Here is an 18,202-nt window from a genome sequence, read left to right as displayed (position 1 = left end):
ACCTAGAAATTGTTCTTTTTTTCCTCTCCCGTTATGAAAATGCTTGTTTTTTATTAACCTGGACATCCAACCAGTTATACGAGCCAACTAATCTCATGACAACCACCTGCTTTGCAAAAAGCCTGAAATCACCGTATTTGAACCTCCGTGACCACAAGAGAATTTTTATTTCTCCTTGGATTTGAACCTAAAATCTCTTGATACTTTTGATATTTGGAGTCAAACTCAAACCAATCAAACACCAACCTTATGGTTAAAAATATTTGTTTTAAATACATGTTGAAAATGCTTTTATCATCTTTAATTTGAATTTCAAGATATTTCCATGCAATTTGGTACAATTTGCAATACGAAATGTACAAATCCAAAGTAATTTTTCCGAAAAACTCCAAAATTATGCCGACATCAAATTCCTCCCCTTTCTTGTCACCTTTTTGCGTTCGTTTCCTTCCCTTTCATATGCAACCATTCGTGTGCTTCCTCCATTAATGGCCTCCTCCATCCCCTCTCTCTCTGACCCTTAAACACACAGTAGCTGTGTGAGAGAGAAAATCAAACACTTCAATCTAATATTTACAATACACCCATCAATTGTGAGCTTACAGGTATGATAACCATGGACGACTTGTTTCTCTCTCTACTCTTTACTCTTTCTCTCTCTACAATCATCTTCTTCCTCCTTCGCACCACCACCGCCTCGCGACGGAAAGGCCGTATGCCGCCGGGAAGCATCGGTTTACCGCTGATCGGTGAAACCTTCCAGCTCATATCCGCTTACAAGACGGAGAATCCAGAACCCTTCATCGACGCACGTGTGTCCAAATACGGCACCGTTTTCACAACACATGTGTTCGGAGAACGAACTATTTTCTCGGCCGATGCGGAGACGAACCGGTTCATTTTGCAGAATGAGGGACGGTTGTTCGAGTCGAGTTATCCCGGTTCGATATCGAATCTGGTTGGGAAACATTCGTTGTTGCTTATGAGAGGCAGTCTTCATCGAAGAATGCATTCTTTGACTATGAGTTTTGCGAATTCCACCATCATCAAGGACCATTTGTTGGTTGATATAGACCGGCTGGTACGGCTCAATTTGGATTCGTGGACCGGTCGGATTCTACTGATGGAAGAAGCCAAAAAGGTAACAACATCGCTGTTTCTGTCAATTTTGCGTTTTGAATGTTCAAAATGTGAGTTGAATCGGGCGAGTTACGAACAGGGCATTTTTGATTGTGACAGATTGTCAGAGCTAAATTTCATGTGGCTTCTTTATTCTTTCATAAATATTCTTTTTCTTAAAAATAAATGACCATTAATTAAAAAAAACAAATTCGTCAAATTTATAGCTTTTTCAAAATCACATGAAACCATATTATAACATCGACTGAGATAAAAAATAAAATGAAATATTAAAATTACTATGTATTTCGTTGTATTGTATTGTGCGAACACTCTTATGTTATATTATAATGTAAAGAGGAGGTATTACTTAAATGATGATGTATGATGCAATATTGTGTTTGGTCATGTGCCTAATCCCAATCTAGATGCAACTACTTGATACAAAAGTAAATGGAAGGGGACATCATTGTGTTTATTTCATTCCATGTGTAAATTCAAAAAAGTAACAAAGTGAGAAACATCTAATTATATTATAAGATCAATTTTGAATTTTTATTTTTTCGTTTTTTATAAATTATGCAGATAACGTTTGAGTTAACGTTGAAGCAACTTTTGAGCATTGATCCTTGTGAGTGGACCGAGAATTTAAGGAAAGAATACATGCTCGTTATCGAAGGCTTCTTCTGCATCCCTCTCCCTTTTTTCTCACTCACTTATCGTCGTGCTATTCAGGTACATGTTTAGAAAGTTTTCCTGTCAAATTTAGTATAAAACGGTCGTGTACGCTTTCGTTAGAACAAAAAATGCATTCAAACAAAGATAATTTGGTAATTATGATGTTGTGACGTCGGGTGTTTTTGAAGGCGAGAAAAAGGGTGACGGAGGCGTTAAATTTGGTGGTGAGAGAGCGGCGGAGAGAGAGGGAGAGAGGGGTGAAGAAGAATGACATGCTGGCAGCGTTGTTTGATAGTGATGGCGATGACGTAATCTTTTGTGATGACGAGATCGTGGATTTCCTAGTGTCGTTGTTGGTTGCGGGTTACGACACCACTTCGACCACCATGACTCTTGCCGTAAAGTTTCTCACGGATACGCCATTGGCCCTTGCTGAGCTCAAGGTTTGTACCCTCACCTTAAACATATATATGAATAGCAAATATATTTTCATGTGATGCAACAAGATGATAATTTTATGATAATTTGAGGATGAAAAATAAATGCAATTCCTTATTTAAAAAAATTTGAATATTTAACTCACATTTCTACAATAGAGATTAGGGGTCGTTTACTAAATACTTACCCGGTAAATGTTTATCAATAAAAATTAATACTATTATTTACTTATTGAGTAAGATTTTAGTCCACCAAAATGACATCACATGCAACAATTTACCCGGTAAGTGCTTACCGTGGTAAAAGTCGTCGCCCCCACTTACCGTGGTAAAAGTCGTCGCCCTCATTTACCGGGTAAGACTCTTGGTCTTTGTCTCGCTCTTTTCGAGTAAGATTTTTGGTTCTTACCATATTCGTCCGGTGAGGTAACGTGACTTGGTAAACGCTTACCCGAACCCAACATTTGGTAAACGGCCCCTAAGCGCTTAAAATGTTACGATCTTTATGAAGACCAATTTCTCACAACATCCCCGATTACATATAAACTCTTCAAAGATTTAACTAATATTTCTAAATTCTATAACAAGAAATAAACTAATTAAAGACTTGCATTTGATTGTACTGTGTGGAAACTAAAAGCTTTAGACTGCGGTTGCGCTTGTTTTTTAAGAGGTGCTGAAATCTGAAGTTTGATTTTTACTTCTAATTTATAAGAGGTGGTTCTGAAGTTTGAAATCTGGATCAATAAGATTGTTTGTTTTTACATTTGAAGTCTGAAATCTGAATCGGTCAAACTATTGCAAAAATATAAAAGATAAATAGTTTTTTTTTACAAAACTATAAAAGATAAATAGTTTTTGCTAACAAATCTTTTCCAGCCCAAAAAATATGAACCATTTAGTAGAGGGCGGATTAGGATTAAGAGGTATTAAGTGATACATTTACAACTTAAAATTTCAAATGACATTTAGAGCTTTTAAGCTCTTATTTTATAAATAAAACAAACTACCTTAATACCCAAACGTCTAAACAAATCAAACTTCAGAGGTATTAAAAAATAATTTTGAAAAAACAAATAGGTCTTTCTTTTTTAAGTACGAAGTCGTTCCACTTTTTATTGTTCTACTTATCTGTGCTAAAAATTCTAAGTTTGTATGAATTATTTGGTTTATAAAAAAGGAGCCTCGTGTATTATAATCCTTTAACATCCATAACATGTGATAAAATGCTATACACGAAAACTTATTTTACGATCGTGATATCTACAGGAAGAACATGATGCCATTAGGGCAAAGAAAGGGACGTCCGTGGCTCTTGAATGGGACGATTACAAGTCTATGCCATTCACACAATGTGTACGTTCAATTATCCTGTTATTTCTATAGAAATGTCGTTTGTTTTCAAAGGGTCGTTATGTTTACATTTAACATTTAAGTAGTTATGACAGATAAAAAAAGAATCTGCTAATGGTCGCAGTTAATTGATATCGTGAGACCCATAAAACTAAAAATACAAGAAGAATGCGATAAATGATCAAAGGTGTATATTATGTGTTGTATTCTCAGGTTGTGAACGAAACCTTGAGGCTCTCTAACATTATCAGTGGTGTATTCAGGAGAGCGATGACTGATGTTACGATTAAAGGTATGGTTAAATGTATGCATTAAGACATTTTCCCTAAATTTAAAGATGATTAATTCTTCTGGTTTAAGTAGGTTATACAATTCCGAAAGGATCAAAAGTCTTTACTTCGCTTCGAGCCGTTCATCTTGGTCAAGATAACTTCGAAGATGCTCGTGTATTTGACCCTTGGAGATGGCAGGTTTTTATTCCTTTCTCTATATATCAGAAAACGTTAAATACAACTGTTGTATCGTATTATCTAAACTGGCATCTCATTCACCATGAATGTGTGTGAAAGAGTCGATAAGACATGATATGATGCTTGAAAACATAATAATTAAGATGTGCAGAGTTACAAACAAGAGAAATACCGAGGCAATGTGTCTCAAAAATGGAACGCTAGATTTTGGCCTTTTAGCAACAACTATGTTTGACGAGAAAACATTTTTTTTGTTGGCGAGTACTTAAGGTCACTCCCTTGCCTTTGTTTATTCACATGTGAATTATTTGATCTTTTATAATTTTTAAACAGAAAACATCGGATCCAACAAATTTCATGCCATTTGGAGGAGGACCAAGGAGATGCCCCGGTTACGAGCTAGCAAAAGTGGCACTTTCTGTTTTCCTTCACCATCTCGTTACTCGTTTCAGGTAACCAAAACAAACGAATACTTGTGTTTCACCCACTTGATCTTTTCCATCCATCAGTTAAAATATTATCACTCAAAACTGAAACTTGTATTTCAGTTGGAAGCCCGCAGAAAAAGATAAATTGGTGTTTTTTCCGACGACAAGGACACAAAAGCGGTATCCTATCATCATGGAACATCGTAATGTGGTAGGATGATGTAAAAATTAGAAAATAGAAAAATAATGGGTTATATTTTGAAAAATTAAAAAAAATGTTTCATATAATTTTAGCTCAAGAAAATTTGCAAGATGATATCGATAATTTTTTATGGTTGATTGGTGTTTATGTATATGCAATAACTTGAAGATATCACACATCTTTAATTCGTTTAGAGGTTGTCTAATAGTTGCTGAATTATTAAGTGGTCAGAATGATTAAGAGACTCTTATGATATAGTGCAAATTGAAATATAAATTGTTTGGTAAATGTTTACATTGAAATTATGGCGCTGAATGATTAAGGGAGACCTATGATACACAATCATTCAAAGGGTTTTAAAACCATTAAGACGCAAACTTTTTTTTTTGTCAAACAAGATTCACCTTTTAACGATTCAGAGATTATCGCTTAATAGAACTATTAAAAGGTAAACAAACAACCCATTGGTTTTTATTTTGATGGTTCAATTATTTGTACATTTTTGTCATCTTCTCTGTTCTCTTATTGTTTATCTTAATCTCAAATAACAACATAACATTTACAAGAAGCAATAGAAATTTTCATGAAATTTAATGTAAGCATTCAACTATTTTTTTTCGAATGTAACAACTATTTATTACAAAAGAAACCTTCACTGAAAAAAGAAAATCATCACATAAACAAAACGTTCGCACAAATTTTATAACATAAAATCAGTTATTTTCCATGAACGATTCAATTACTTGATGATAATATAAGAATTATTTATCTTTAGTATTTTCAATAGGTTATGTGATATTTTTCTCTTTTCTTTTAAATTTGGAGAATTTTCTATTATCTCATTTTTTTCTTTATTTTAAATAAGAGTTTAGCGTAGTTGCTGAAGTAAAATTTCCTAAAATCTCAAAAATTTCTAAATGATATAAGTGTTGAAGATGCTCCTTAATATTTAAAATTAATGACTAACCTAACATTCATATTCAATATTATTATATAAAAATAATAAAAAATTGAAAAATATAACTCCAGTTCAAAAAAATTTAAAAAATATCCGTACTATATTATAAAGCATTTGACAAAAACTCTTAAAAATTATTTTTTATGTATGAAGTACTGTTTATTGATGCATATTACTTAAAATTTAAGATTACAAGTAATTTTACGTAAGTACAACTTATTAAAAATTCATTTTTAAATTTGTGTAACTAACTGCTAATAAAAATAATCAAATACATGATAAACATCTATTTTAAATATAAAAATTTAAAATATAATTAAGATAATTATTGAATTTAATTATTATATTTATAAAAAATTATATTATTAAACCAAAAATAAATTATTTTGTATTAAATTTAAAGTAAATTACAATAAAAAAATAAACTAGAAAAGTTACACAAAAAAAAATACTAGAACTATTAAATAGTTAATTTGATACTATTATCGATTTATTTTTTAATAAATTTTTAAGTTATCTTCAAATTGATATTTTAATTAAAAAAACATTACCGTTTACTCAAAACCATATAAAATTCTATTATATCGATAGAGACAAAGAATAAAAACTAAACAATAAAATCGAGATTTATCATGCTATTTTGCACGAGTACCATTAATATAATATTTAAAAAATGAGCTAATTTATTTAAATTTATAAAATAAAACTTCAATTATATTTCGGAAAGAATCACCAAATAATCCATGAATTTTTTTGACAGAGCGATTAATCTTGTAGGCAAATTGTTCTACACGGAGAAAAAACCAAAGAGAAAAAGACTGATAAAAACCTACCCTTCTCCGGAAGAAGGCAGTGATTATGGGTGTTCCCGCCCCTTGTTGATTCATCCATGGCTTTTTGGTTGAATATATACCCAATAGATTTTGTTTTGCTTCTGTTCACTTGTCATCCTACCCTATTACATCTGTTTTGTCGGAGGAAAACCCCCTGCTGACAAACATGGCGGTGCGGCGATCTCTTTGGCCTTCTAAATGGAAGATCGCCTTTGCTGCCACCGCCTTGGGCTGCGGAGCTGCTGCAGCTACAATTGCTAACTCCGACGATCCTGCAACCTCTCTCAAGCTCTGCACCGCCGTCCCTGTCCGCCTCTTTCGCCTCTCAGTCACTGCTGCTACCATTGCCTTCGGTACGTTTCTTTAATTCTTTTGAAATTTTTAATCTTACAGTTCTCAAATATAAATAAATTTGGATTTGTAAGTTGTAGTGATTATTCTTTAATTTGTTTTTGTCTCGCTGCTGACTTTTGCGGTCAAATGGGCTGTTTTTTCAATTCAAATTATCTACTTCAGTAGATTACTATTTACTTGCAACTGTTTCTTATTGGGCGTCCCTTGAAATTTGCAGAAATAACTTCATACTTAATTTTGGTTGTAGTTATTCTTGCCACTTTTAATCATACATACTGTTTACTTAGGGAGCATTACATTATATTATGTGGTTCAGCAAAATGCTTTGATTTGATCCATGAATTGCTAGGATTTTACTTATATGATTCTTGAATTATGTCATGATACAAGTTCATTCCACTGAAAAATGCAACCTTTTAAAGGACAATACCTCAATTCTCAAACATTAGTTACCCAAAATAACTGACTCAATTGGATCTAAAGATAGTTGACTGGTTTCAATTTGAATCAGGCTCCATATACAACAGAAAGCAACAATAGTGTTGTATGGGTCATTAGAAGTGTTTGTTAATTGCTATGTACATGCTCAAATATCACTATTCTCTGTTGGGTATTGTTGTGAAGATTAAGGTCATTGTATGTTACTTATTTTGGAGGCATACAACTCATTGTTGATCTCTTGAGGGGAACAAGTGTGAATCAAATTAGGAAACGAGGCTCTTTAGTTCATGCTAGTCGTAAATATGGATGTTCCATATACAGGATTTTCTATTCAATGCAATTGACCTTAATAAACTTCCGATTGATTCTAAGCATGGTAAATGTTGGTGTGCTTTTAGATTATGAGTATTCACTAATGGGACTGCCAGAAGATAGCGATGAGAGGGTAAGAGTTAAGCATGAAGTTCACACCAGGAGCGCACGTAGGCTTGAAGAGCTATGTTTCAAAAATGGTGGAATTTATATCAAACTTGGTCAACATGTTGGTCAACTGGTACGATGACCTGGTCTTTGTTGTGGATACCCACAATTAGTTTCAAGAAACTTAGTTTGTGATTTCAAGATTGAGCTGCTATGGTACATGATGACTTGGAAAAAGTAGTTATCTTTTGTTGGGCTAATTACTGTTTGGTCGTTTAGGACTATTTGGTACCACTAGAGTATGCTAAGACAATGAGGGAGTCAATGTTGAATAGATGCCCAACTTCTACCTATGATCAAGTCTGCCAAGTTGTGAAGAAAGAGCTTGGTGGGGCACCTGAAGAGGTACTTAACATATCCTATCATTTTCCAGATTCTGTATGAAATCTCGGCATGGACGCCGCATTCGTTGCTTGCTGTCGTAATTTAATTTTAATCACAGATGCATACTTTCTCTTGGTATTTCGAGGGGAAAACTGTGTTTATTCCTTGGGCAAATGACTAAATTGTCTTTCGACCAATATCTTATGTTTTAATCATCTTTTGCCCATTTAATTTTATTTTTCGGCCTATTTTTTTTATTTACACATTTATCCCTGATGAACACTAACATAATATCATTCTTATAGGCAAACTGGTCAAATCACTGTTTTTGGTCAAAAAGTGATCGAATATGAAGTACAATGGCCAGATTAATGATTCTTATAGTACATGGACATAACTTATTTCACTCAATAGTACAAGAGTCCAACATATATTTTCCTCCCTATTTTGAGTCATGAAACTGAGTCAAGCTTTATCACTCAGATATTTGAGGAGTTCGATCCTGTTCCAATTGCAAGTGCTTCCCTTGCACAAGTTCATGTTGCTCGTACTCATGATGGGCAAAAAGTTGCTGTGAAGGTTTCAACTCTTATCATGCTCCAATCATTTTGGGTTTTATATGCAAGAACAGTCTCATGCTAGTTGATAGAAATCTCAAGATCGTCATTTGATCCTTTGTCTTTGTTCCAGGTACAGCATACCCATATGACAGATACTGCAGCTGCTGATTTTGCCACAGTGGAAGTGATTGTAAACACTTTGCACCGCTTCTTTCCGTCATTTGATTACAGGTTCATGTCTTTGTCCTATTGCCTATCGTTTTTTGAAGATTCTATCGCTATAGCTATGGTCTCCATTATGCTCTATGTTATTTCAAACAGTTCATATGAATATACAAAATCAAAGGATGCTCTAATGTAGATACTTAGTATATGCTTGCCTATTAAGCTTACATGTTTGTACGATTCTGAATCAACCATATCTTTTGACCGGAGTATAAGAATCTTGAAGTTTGAGTGCTCAAATCTAAACTTGATGTCAAGACCTTACTATTATATTGCATACGACTTAAATTTTGCTTGGTTTTGATGTAGGTGGTTGGTAGATGAAGTACGTGAAACTTCACCCAAGGTTCGATTTGAGAATTTTTGAAACTATTATCTCAAAATGCATTAGGATGGTGGATCTACGTTATAGGGAGGATGGTCATAGGATCACCCATAAAAAGGAAGAAATTGGCTTTGTACCTTGGCTGAAATTTTAGAATATCTTTAGAGCTGATCATTAATGGGAAATCCTTGTAGCTGTTGAAGTAGTTATTTTTATGGGAACAAAAATTTTGAATTCTTCCATTCAGATCCAAAATGCATCCTGCTTGTTTTCTCCCTTTTGCAGTTATGTTTCTCTTTCTATCGTAGACAAGTTTTTCAATTCTTTAGAAGGTGATAACCCTCCATCAATGATTGTAAATCATCATAGGTTAAAGTAGCTATTTATATGGGAAAAGAAATTTTTAGCTCTTAAACTCCAATGGCAGAAGGTGCCTCTTTCCCTCCCTTTCATTATTATTTTCTTTCTTTCCATCCCTGAACTAGTTCAACTGTTTAATGCATTGACATTGTTATTGTTTTGCCTTCTATTTTTATTTTCTTTTTCCTAATTATTTTAAGTATATGCACAATATTTTATGGGGGGGCCCTCTGCTCTGAAATTCCTAGATCTGCCTGCCTGAATATGCATAAAGCAGTCTTTACCCTTTACACGATTTGCTCGTGTGTGTTTAATTAGATAAGTCACGTCTTAATGTATGCTGCATGCTGTAAAAAGATATTTTGCTCCATTTTTTTTAATTAACCTGAATATCCAACCCGTACGTGAGCCGACTAATCCCAGGTGACCACCTGCTTTGCAGGTAGCCCGGAGTCACCGCATTTGAACCTCCGTGGCCACAAGAGGATTTTTATTCCTCCTTGGATTTGAACCTGGGACCTCCAGGCACTTTTGACCTTTGGAGCCCAAGCTCAAACCAATCAGGCACCACCCTTGTGGTTTATTTTGCTCTATCTTAAATGCTTGTTACTTATACATTGCAGCATCTTCTGTCGTTATGTATGCAGCCATAGGTGCTCAAAATAATCTGTTTATGACCTTTAACTTTATAATGATGGCTATCAGGAGCTAGATTTCTTAAATGAAGCCAAGAACAGCGTACAATGTATGGATAACTTTCGAAGGTTATCTCCTCATATTGCAGACTACATATATGCTCCTACAATCTATTGGAGTCTAAGTACCACAAAAGTGTTGACCATGGAGTTCATAGAAGGTGCACAAGTGAATGATTTAAAGAGCATCAAAAAACTTGGAATTCAACCACATGACATTTCAAAATTAGTAAGCCCATTTCATCTTTTTTTCTCTTTGGGTATACCTGATATACATGAAGTTATCAAGATAAAGTAATTTTAAGACTTGTGTTTCGATGACTTTGAATTGCTTTGGCATGATTTCTTGCATAGTGGTACTTGGCTTCTTGTGGCAAACTAACAATTGATCTTGCAAAAATGCTCAAAAACAATATAGCTTGCAAGAATGAATGATTTTTGACAAATCTTGGAAATGTACAAGAAAAAACCATCACACTTGGCACTTCTGTCTAGAATTGCCTGTTCTTAAGTGTAGTATTTGTTTTTTCATATTCATAGGAACAATGGTTTTCTTGCAACAAAAGCCACGAATGATGGTCCAATAAGTCAATCACTCCTTGATTTTCATTTCATTTTTAAAATCTATTTTAAGTTTTTGGTTGTTGAACGTTTATAAGAATTCAGCTTAACTGAATGCAGGTTAGTCAAACTTTTGCTGAAATGATGTTCAAACATGGATTTGTGCACTGTGATCCACATGCTGCTAACTTGCTAGTTCGTGCTTTGCCTTTGGGTAGAAGTAGCATTTTTGGTAAGTCATTTTGTTCCTGAATATGCAAGCTTGAATTCTCATACCATGAATTCAAGTTGTCTGTAATATTGGCTCGTATTTTCCTATATCAGTTTATATAGAGCACTAAGTTGATATAGTTAAAGAAACTAGTGAAACTATTAAACCTCCTTTCTAATAATGACAAGTACTGCAAACTTCTAAACTTTCATATGGCTTCGGTTTAATAATTTTCGTATTCAAATGAGAGGCGTTTGTTACATCTTGAGTTTTTCCACTTAAATTGATATGAAAATTATAGGTTCTCTAAACTACTAAAGTAGATTAGATATGAAGAATCTTACTTCTTTTCTCTGTATTTGATTGTCACAAGTAATACATATTACCATGGTTTTAAAAACGCCAGAGACGTGCACATCGAGGCACACCTCAGGGCAGTTCGGATCCAAAATCTTTATGAGGCGCCTCTGAGCCCCCAGATCTAACGTACGCCCCTGATCGGTGAGGCAGTGGGGCGATGGGAGGCGCATGTTTCTGCCAAAATTGCAGATAATCTTGATTTTTCATAATTAAAGTAAAGATTAAAACTTAAAAGAAACCTACTACTATATGGAAAGTGTATCGTCTTCCCAAATTTTTCTGTGTCTCCCCAAAATTTTCTGCTTCTTCTCAGTTCTCTCCAAGATATCTTCTATTGCTGGTAACCCAAACTCTTTATATACTGCATGCTCTTTTATGTTATGGCTGTGTATTGTGTACTTATTCTGTTTTTTTTACATGTACATATGCCAGTATAACTTAACTTATAATAAAACATTTTATATATTGCATGTTCTTTATACTGCATCTTCTATTGCTGGTAATCTCTGTGTACTGTACTTATATCATGTATATTTGCTGGTAAGTTGGTAACCCGAACTAAAACTTGTATATATGCTGTTTCTTATGTAATTAACTATATTATTTATATCATGTATGCATGCTGGTAACCTAGTTCTGCATCACAATTCCATACTTGATACATTGCTTGATCTAAATCAAATGGCTGGTAATTGGTATATTCATATATAATAATATCTGTTTTATATAAATATTATGCTTTTATGTAATCTGTATTTATGTAAATTGATAGAGATGAGGTAATAGGATTGAAACAATTTAACTAACAGAGAATGGGACAAAGGAAGATTTGATTGAATTAGCAGAGTAAAACATAGAAAACAGCCACTAGTAATCCAGGGAAAATCCCTCTCTCTAAGCTACCAAGCTAAGAGCCAATCAAAAAAAGATAATTGTCCATACCCCCATGCACTCACTCCCCACGCCCTTTATTCTCTTCTCACTCCTCTAACAGAAAACATAGCCACTTTCCTGATTTGCCCTTTTGGCCCTTCTAGAGTAGACTTGAAGCACTCGGGACATGTTGCGCTAAAATATTAGGATTCTCATCATAAATATATAATCTGTTTATATATAAATTCTGTTTTTATGTAATACGCTTATAATTTTGTATGTAATCTGTTTTTATGTAATTATGTAAACATATAATCCGTTTATAAGTATATATAAATTGTGTTTTATATGCTGGTAACAGATTGTATATAATCTGTTTTATATGCTAGATTGCTCATTGTTGGAACTCAAAACTTGTAAGTTGTATATATGCTAATATGCTGGTTAACTCGAACTTGTAAGTTGTATATATGCTGTTTTGGACTTGTACGTGTTTATATATAATCTGTTTACATATAAATAAATATTCTGTTTTTAACTTTTTATACATAAATATTCTGTTTTTATCTATAAACATGTTGTTTTTATGTATTAATTATATATAATCTGTTTATATATATACAAGTATTCTGTTTTTTGTTATGCATACATATGTTTTTTTTAGGCATACACATGTTTTTTTTAGGCATACACATGTTTTTTATGGTATACATTATGTTTCTATGTATACATATACCTTTTGTAGGTATAAATTTTGTTTTTTGGTTTTTGTATTATAGTATATTAAAATGGGATCACAAAAAGATCCGTCTTGGAAGTATAGTGTTGAAATTGCTGTATCCGGAGAGAGTGGAAAAAAGATTAGAAATACCTGAAATGCAGCTTTTGCATCAAAGAAATCACGAGAGGCGTAAAGCGAGTCAAAGAACATCTTGCTTGTACGCATAAAGATGTCTTACCGTGCCCAAAAGTCCCTCCAGAAGTCGAGGACGAGGTCGTACAATATTTAAAGAACTTTCGAGATGCGAACTTCGCTTCTCAATGAAACTTTGAGGAAACCGTTGACAACGACTTATTTTGCTGGTCAACGGAAGTGGAGGTGCAAGTGGAAGTGGCATTCCCTGGAGACCTTGAATGCTAGGGGGGGTTAGACGTCCCATGGATCGATTCCTGGGGAATGTGGGAGATGACGAAAAATGTCTCCAAGTAAAGGAATGCTAAGGAGCTTTGCAATAAATTGTGTATGGACATCGAAAGATTTTTTTTTCGAGAATGACATTCCATTTGATGTAGCAACAAGTCCCTCTTACTTTAGCATGTTGTGTTCCGTTGGGGTGTACGGTTGTGGATAGAATGCTCCTACAATACACAAGATGAGGATGTGGATATAGAAAGAAGTGAAGACGACTACTGAAATAGTGAATGATATCAAAGCAACGTGGAAAGATACCGGGGTCTCGTTATTAGATGGTTGGTCAGACATGAGAAATAAAAGCTTGATCAATTTTCTGGTCAACAATCAACATGAAATTGCCTTCTTTAAGACTGTTGATGCGTCAGACTGTGTGGATGATGCATAGAAGTTATTTGAATTGCTCGATGGAGTCATCGAAGAGATCAGGGAAAATATCATGGTTAAATAGTCAAGGATAATGTAGTGCGTACATAGCTGCGAAAACCTTGTTAATGAACACAAACTTTTTTTTTGTTTTGGACCCCATGTGTTGTTCATTGCATCAATTTGATGCTTGAGAAAATCGGGGAATTGCCCCAAAAAGAAAATGCTTTGATCAAAGCAATAATGCTTTGATCAAAGCAAAACGAGTTAGTGGTTTCATATATAGTCATTAATAGGTATTGAGCTTAGCAAGGAAGTTTGCAAAGAAACATCTATTTGCCCTGCAACCACCCGATTTGCCACGACCCTTTTGACGTTGGAGAGTATGTTTGATTTGAAGCAACCACTACAAACTATGTTTATATCAAATGAGTGGTCATATTCTGCATGGGCGGAAAAAACCCAAAGGAAAAGCAATCGAAAAGATTGTTACAGATGAGAGAATATTTTGGCCTAGTGTGGTTTATTCAATTAGAACCACAAAGCCCCTTGTGCGTGTTCTTCAGATAGTTGACAGTGAGACTCTTGCGATGAGATTTATTTATAGGGCAATGGATGAAGCAAAGGAAAAAATTGCAAAGAATTTGGATGATGACGTGTCTTCTTATAAGGAGATCTGGGACATCATCGATTCAATGTGGGAGCATTAGTTGCACCGTGACTTGCTTGCAGCCGAATACTTCTTTAATTCTCGATTTAGATGGACTCCTGATACTTCTAACCATTCGTAGATTACGAGGGGATTGCTCAATTGTATGGAGAGTTTCGTTAAAGATGATGCCACATATATGAAGATTGAAAGTCAATTTGATGCGTATAAACACAAATGCGGATTTTTTGTGTATAGAGGAGCTTTGTCAATTTATATGACACGCCTGCCGGGCAAATGCCCATACTTTAAAAACTTTTATTTATGGAATTCTTGTTTTGTACATATTATTCATTATTTTTCTTGTTTTTCATTGAAACATATTGTTCAATGGTGGGATAGTTATGGAGTTGAGGTGCTGCAGCTAAGATCCAATGGAGCAAACATATAAAGTTCACTGGTATAACAAATCAGCCATTAGTCTAGCCTATAACTCGGTGTAACATGACCAGATGAGACATATAGAGATGAAACATATAGAGATAAAACATATAGAGATAGGCGAACACTTTACTAAAGAAAAGTTAGATAGTGGATTGGTTTGTACTCCATATGTTCCATTAGGACTTCAACCTGTAGATATGATGACAAAGCGACTGTGTAACATGCTTCTTGATAACATTAGCAAGTTGTAAATGTAAGATGTATGTTCACCAAATTGAGGGAAATGTAGGAAACCTTGGATTAGTGATCTTATGAGACATTTCAGGCAAGTCAGTGCTAGAAAATCAGGGGGTTAAAATCTATTCTTGAAGTTAAGGAAGCTAGCTGTAGACTTACTTTATTTAGATTAACAAAAAATTGTAATATATAAACAAGAAACACAACTAAGAAAATTCTTCATGATCCTTCATCTATAAGCTAGGAGAAAGATAATAAAAACAATTTGTTACGAGATTGATGAGCTCTCTCCGTTGGTTCCTTTCTTCATCTTATAAAAACAGGTCATCAAGGAACTTTATTAAACACTATGACGCTGTTGTTCATCACCGAGTAACTCGATCACAAACCTATATCAACATGTCCAATTTCCTAGGACAACCCCAAAAAGAAATTTTCATGAGAATCAAAGGTACTATCCAAGGTTTTAAAAAATGGAAACGAGCCTCGAGGCGTTTTCCTCTTGCATACGTTGAGCGTAAGCCTAAAAAAATAAATCAATAAAATTCATAAATCCGTAGCACTTGACAAAAAAACAACATAATTTTATATTTCGGTACCAAATAAGCAAACTATTAAACCCATAATTCAACAGAACATCAACCAACATTACCAAACTAATTAGTTCTAGTCACAAAATCATGAAATATGATCAATTTGAAAAGCACTACCGTCATATCTATAACCATGATCATCATCTTCGTCTTCTAAGTCGATATTAATACTTTTTCTATTTCTTGAATTTGAACCGTCCCCTTCATCCCTAATAGGCTCGTCATTGTCTGTTTCATCAGTTGGCAGTTGGATTGGCCGTCCATTCATCATCCAAGGAGAGGTTTTTAACAATTAATGGATCCTCTTCCTCTTTTCGTGCCTTCTTCTTGAGAAATCGATGTTTCAGCTTCTTGTACATAATGTACACCAAGCTATTCATTCTCCCCGTGGTTAGGAGATTTCTCCTTTTCGTGTGGACTTAATTGAACGCACTCCAGTTAGGTTCACATTCAGAAGCATAACAAGTAAGCCCAAGAACTTTAATCGCAAACGATCTTAGCTCCAACACCTCTACTCCATAAGTATCCCACCATTGACTATATGTTGCAATGAAAAACAAGAAAAATAATGAATAATATGTACAAAACTCTATAAATAGAAGTTTTTAAAGTACGAGTATTTACCTGATGATGTCATATAACTTGACAAAGCTCTTCTACCCTAACAATTTGTGTTTGTATATGTACGCATCAAGTTGACTTTCAATCTTGATATACGTGGAATCATCTTTCACGAGCCTCTCCATACAATTGAATAATCCACTCGTAATCTTTGGTTGGTTAGAAGTATCAGGAGTCCATCTAAATCGAGGATTCAAGAAATATCCGGAAAAGATGCAACTGATGCTCCCACTTTGTATCGATAAGTCCTGAATCTCTCTATAAGAAGACGCATCATAATTCTAATTCTTTGCATTTGCTTCATCCATTGCCTCATAAATGAATGTCACCGCAAGAGTCTCACCGTCAACTATCTGAAGAAGATGCACAAGGGGCACTATGGTTCTAATAGAATAAACCACACTAGGCCAAAAGGTTTTCTCATCCATAACAATTTTTTGAATCACTTTTCCTTCAATTTTTTTTGTCCATGCACAGTTTTTACCACTCATTTGAAATAAACATAGTGTAACACCCCATTCTCCACATTTGCATATAACATTTATTTCATATAAAAAAAATATAGATTACATCACATAGGCCCCACTAGTACAAGGATTCTATATGTACAGGATTTACATATGAAAAATTCCAAAAGAATATCCCTGTACTATCACATGTATAGCAACATGTATCTTCAAAATATACAGGCAACAGGCTGATCTTCAAAAAAGCAGATAACAAATAAGGAATCATATTTTCCCCTTCTCCTTGATATCCCGTGACCCGGCTGTTCCTACAATGTACATTTTCAAAATACAAAATGAGGGTTAGAACGGAAGGTCTAGTGAGAATCTCTTCTGTGCAATTACAGGGAGAAGATCACCAAAACCTGATAAAAACATCTTTTGCATATAGATGAACATATTTTAGCAAAAGCATGCTAATCTGTTTATTACCCAAATTATAACCAACAAATTTCTACAATACATAGCACAAATGCACCTTCTCGGAATTCTGTATCTCTCAGAACAGCCACAAAACCCCTCTGGCTCAACGGGCCAGAGCTCCTCTGCCCTTGAGTACTAGAGCCTCTGGTCTTACCGAACAGAGCCTCTGTACTTAACCCAATTTAACAAATCAAAACTCAACCAGAGACCCTCTGGACAATCAGAGTCTCTGGTCCGAAAGGACCTACCTTTAATTTTAAAAGAAAAGATAATAAAACTATGACTCTGGTTCTCTGTTTCATTTATAAAGATATTTAAAGAGAATTGATTACAAAAGATTAAATTTTAAAGGACAGAGCTCTGATACAGAGCTCAGACACAGAGCTCGGATACAGAACTCAGATACAAAATGCGAAATTACCATTTTCACGATGCAGAGCTTCTGCATAATACATACAGAGCCTCTGTATAATATATACACAGCCTCTGGGTCATAAAATCCCGAAAACACTTTAAAAGCTTTTCCACATGACCAGAGAGGTCCCCTGGTCCTGTTCACCAGAGCTCCTCCGTACCATTCCCAAACTTATTCAGTTTTATAAAAACCATTTGGAAATCATAGGCAATTAATGTCTCTGGTTATAAATCGTTTTCCCCTTCTCAATAACATCAATGTTATTATTTCATTAAGAACAATACCTCTGAATCATCAAGTCACCAAGAAATGCCGATTTAGAATTATTGTATCTGATAGTGATAATATTAACCATACCCGCAATTGCCACCCTTATATCCATAGGTAAACTTCTTGATATGCCACCCTTATTTCTTCTTCAAAACAGGGTTTCTTACCGGTACAGACTTACGTCACCACGTCTGGAAGTACCCAATACCCAGTTCCATGCCAGAGCAGACTTACGTCAC

The 18,202-nt window shown here is 34.5% G+C and overlaps 2 protein-coding genes across 3 annotated transcripts in view; both read left to right on the top strand.

Annotated features, from left to right (window-relative positions):
- Positions 1 to 462: 462 nt before the first annotated feature.
- Positions 463 to 4,821, top strand: LOC112525947 (cytochrome P450 90A1-like). Its single transcript, XM_025136281.1, has 8 exons — positions 463 to 1,141; positions 1,705 to 1,854; positions 1,986 to 2,240; positions 3,504 to 3,590; positions 3,801 to 3,879; positions 3,951 to 4,057; positions 4,391 to 4,509; positions 4,606 to 4,821. Exons 1-8 carry the CDS (start codon positions 608 to 610, stop codon positions 4,703 to 4,705), a joined length of 1,431 nt encoding a protein of 476 aa, XP_024992049.1. The 5' UTR covers positions 463 to 607; the 3' UTR covers positions 4,706 to 4,821.
- A 1,599-nt stretch (positions 4,822 to 6,420) lies between these two features.
- LOC112524561 (putative ABC1 protein At2g40090) overlaps positions 6,421 to 18,202 on the top strand; it is a 28,838-nt gene continuing 17,056 nt past the window's right edge. For both annotated transcript variants that reach the window (XR_003070408.1, XM_025134434.1), the window contains exons 1-8: positions 6,421 to 6,831; positions 7,672 to 7,826; positions 7,973 to 8,098; positions 8,561 to 8,656; positions 8,768 to 8,868; positions 9,172 to 9,208; positions 10,253 to 10,471; positions 10,924 to 11,035. Coding sequence is in view for 1 of the 2 variants with exons in the window: in XM_025134434.1 (XP_024990202.1) it covers positions 6,645 to 6,831; positions 7,672 to 7,826; positions 7,973 to 8,098; positions 8,561 to 8,656; positions 8,768 to 8,868; positions 9,172 to 9,208; positions 10,253 to 10,471; positions 10,924 to 11,035 (1,033 nt within the window). In the remaining variant the exon portion in view is untranslated. The remainder of the gene's footprint in view (positions 6,832 to 7,671; positions 7,827 to 7,972; positions 8,099 to 8,560; positions 8,657 to 8,767; positions 8,869 to 9,171; positions 9,209 to 10,252; positions 10,472 to 10,923; positions 11,036 to 18,202) is intronic.

This window comes from Cynara cardunculus (assembly GCF_001531365.2).
Source record: "Cynara cardunculus var. scolymus isolate 2C chromosome LG 13, CcrdV1, whole genome shotgun sequence".
Classification (NCBI taxonomy): Eukaryota; Viridiplantae; Streptophyta; class Magnoliopsida; order Asterales; family Asteraceae; genus Cynara; species Cynara cardunculus.
Note: the sequence above shows the minus strand (reverse complement) of the source record. Positions and strands in the feature narration are given on the sequence as shown.

Excerpts from the sequence above, each read along its gene's own strand:
- LOC112525947 (XM_025136281.1), top strand. The coding sequence starts at position 608 with ATGATAACCATGGACGACTTGTTTCTCTCTCTACTCTTTACTCTTTCT. Across the intron at positions 3,591-3,800 it reads CTATGCCATTCACACAATGT|GTTGTGAACGAAACCTTGAG; the intron begins GTACGTTCAATT and ends TTGTATTCTCAG. Across the intron at positions 4,510-4,605 it reads CATCTCGTTACTCGTTTCAG|TTGGAAGCCCGCAGAAAAAG; the intron begins GTAACCAAAACA and ends CTTGTATTTCAG.